The following is a 1,978-nucleotide window of genomic DNA, read 5'->3' as shown; positions in this document are numbered from 1 at the left end:
AAGAGGAAGAACAATAATGAAAAACATTGACTACAAAATAAGTTGACTGAATAATAAAAAGATAAAAACTTATGAAGCTACTAATTAATTGAAGGGTCAGCATGCTGAGTATTATTACCTTCTGGAAGCTGTAATTGCTCAAAAGGACGTTCATCGGTATTTTTTTTTTGAAGAAAATGATTTATTAACATTGGTGTTGAATGGTAGTGTCATCATGAGTCATTACGCCTACTACTCATAACCTACAATTAAGGCCATTGTTGGCCTACCACCTCACCTTGTCTTACTCTACTGGCGCCAAAAACAACTCCTCCCCTTTCAAATGCCACTGTCAACCTCTTCTAAATGATTACACATGCCCCAACTTGTCCCACTGAAAATGCACCCTACATACTATTCTTTTACCTACCAATTTGAACCTTTTTTTTTACCTGATATCTTTCTCCAACAGCAGAGATATAATTCTTGATTCATCATATTGTGTGAGGGAATAACCCCTTTTACTAAGTGCTCATGATATTACCAGTTGACTATACTTCATTGAGGCTGGTTGAACGTTCAGTTGTTGTACTGAGTGGGGACTCCGGAGCTCGTAAAAGACAAAACCAATAACTAAAAAATGGAGAAATTTATGTCCGCTGAAACAGGAGAAGTTAGTGGTTGTTATTTTCAAATCCTGGGAAGAAATGCAGCAAAAAAGGTAGGGCCATAATATGATTTCTCAAAAGACGTTTCAATTTTAAAATGTGAGTCCCAGAAAGTCCATTACACAAAGCTCCGTCACATGGTGCGTGTCTCACTTTTCTCCAATGGAGTTACTCAAGACAATGACAAAGTCAGATACTCGTGTCAAAATGGACACGTAAGTCCCACCTCGTGTGGGCCAAACTTAGAGTCCCCACTAATCCATGCCTTTGATTTCGCAAGCTCAGAACATAATCACTGCTCATCACATCACCATATAAATACACCATTGTCTGCACTACAAACACACTCGCAATTCACAAACCATTGCTGCTGTGGTTTTGAAATTTGTTTAAAATAGTAACAGTATTAATAAAATCGAACACAATGGGTGCAAGTGTAGAGTATGACGATCATGATTCGTTTAAGAAACCAGGAGCAGTTCCTTTCAAATGGGAGGTAAAGCCCGGGCTTCCCATAGTGCAGCAAAAGCACCATCACCAGAAGCTCGATTCGCCGTCAATGAAGCTGAGGCCGCCGCCGCCGGCCGGCTCCTACCTCCTTTCTTCGGAGGAGCCGCGGACACGCTCCTTCCGGTCCGCTGCGAGGGGCCGGTCCGACCGGTGGCGGTTCGAGCGGCCCCTCCTCACCCGAGCCGAGACCGTGTCGTCGGGTTGTTTCTTTTCGCCGTTTTTGAGGCGGCTGCAGCGGAGGAAGATGGTTCAGAAGCGAGTGGTTGAAGAGGACTATACGTCGGAGCTAGAGACCATTGGTCGGTGGTCTTTGTCGTCGACGAAATCGCTCTCGCCGTTCCGGGCTTCCACGGCGTCGTCTTCTGTAGCGTCGTCGCCCAGGCCCATTAGCGATGCTGAATGGGCCGGATTTGGGCTTTTCTGAAAGAGTAACGATGGGCTATTTTTGGACTTTAGCTTTTTGGGGAGTGGGCTTTCGTGTGTGCGTAACGGAATTGAAGAGGGTTTTTTTTGCTCAGACTGAAAGATAGTTACGCCATGTCATGTAAATATATATATAAGTTATAAAAAAATATTAAAAAGATCATACGAATGACCAGTGGATCTCTGTCAACTTTTTATACGATAATAAAAATAAAAATTATTACAATTCATCACGACATAATTGAATAACAGATAGCTTTCATTTTATTTTTATTTGACTTAGATATTTGCAGCATTGACATTTCATTAAAACAATTCAAATATATTTTCTTCAAGCAAAATCTAAAATAAAACATCCTCGTAAATTACATGTTGAGAAATCAGTTCATCCAGCCTCT

The 1,978-nt window shown here is 41.6% G+C and overlaps 1 protein-coding gene across 1 annotated transcript; it reads left to right on the top strand.

Moving 5' to 3' along the window:
• Positions 1-985: 985 nt before the first annotated feature.
• On the top strand, positions 986-1,733 carry LOC148195666 (uncharacterized). The gene has a single exon (XM_088093784.1). It carries the CDS (start codon positions 1,072-1,074, stop codon positions 1,579-1,581), a length of 510 nt encoding a protein of 169 aa, XP_087949910.1. The 5' UTR covers positions 986-1,071; the 3' UTR covers positions 1,582-1,733.
• Positions 1,734-1,978: the final 245 nt, after the last annotated feature.

The sequence above is a fragment of the Vigna umbellata genome, chromosome 7 (assembly GCF_029865625.1).
Source record: "Vigna umbellata cultivar VRB3 chromosome 7, Vumbellata_1.0, whole genome shotgun sequence".
Lineage (NCBI taxonomy): Eukaryota > Viridiplantae > Streptophyta > Magnoliopsida > Fabales > Fabaceae > Vigna > Vigna umbellata.
Note: the sequence above shows the minus strand (reverse complement) of the source record. Positions and strands in the feature narration are given on the sequence as shown.

Excerpts from the sequence above, each read along its gene's own strand:
- LOC148195666 (XM_088093784.1), top strand. The coding sequence starts at position 1,072 with ATGGGTGCAAGTGTAGAGTATGACGATCATGATTCGTTTAAGAAACCA.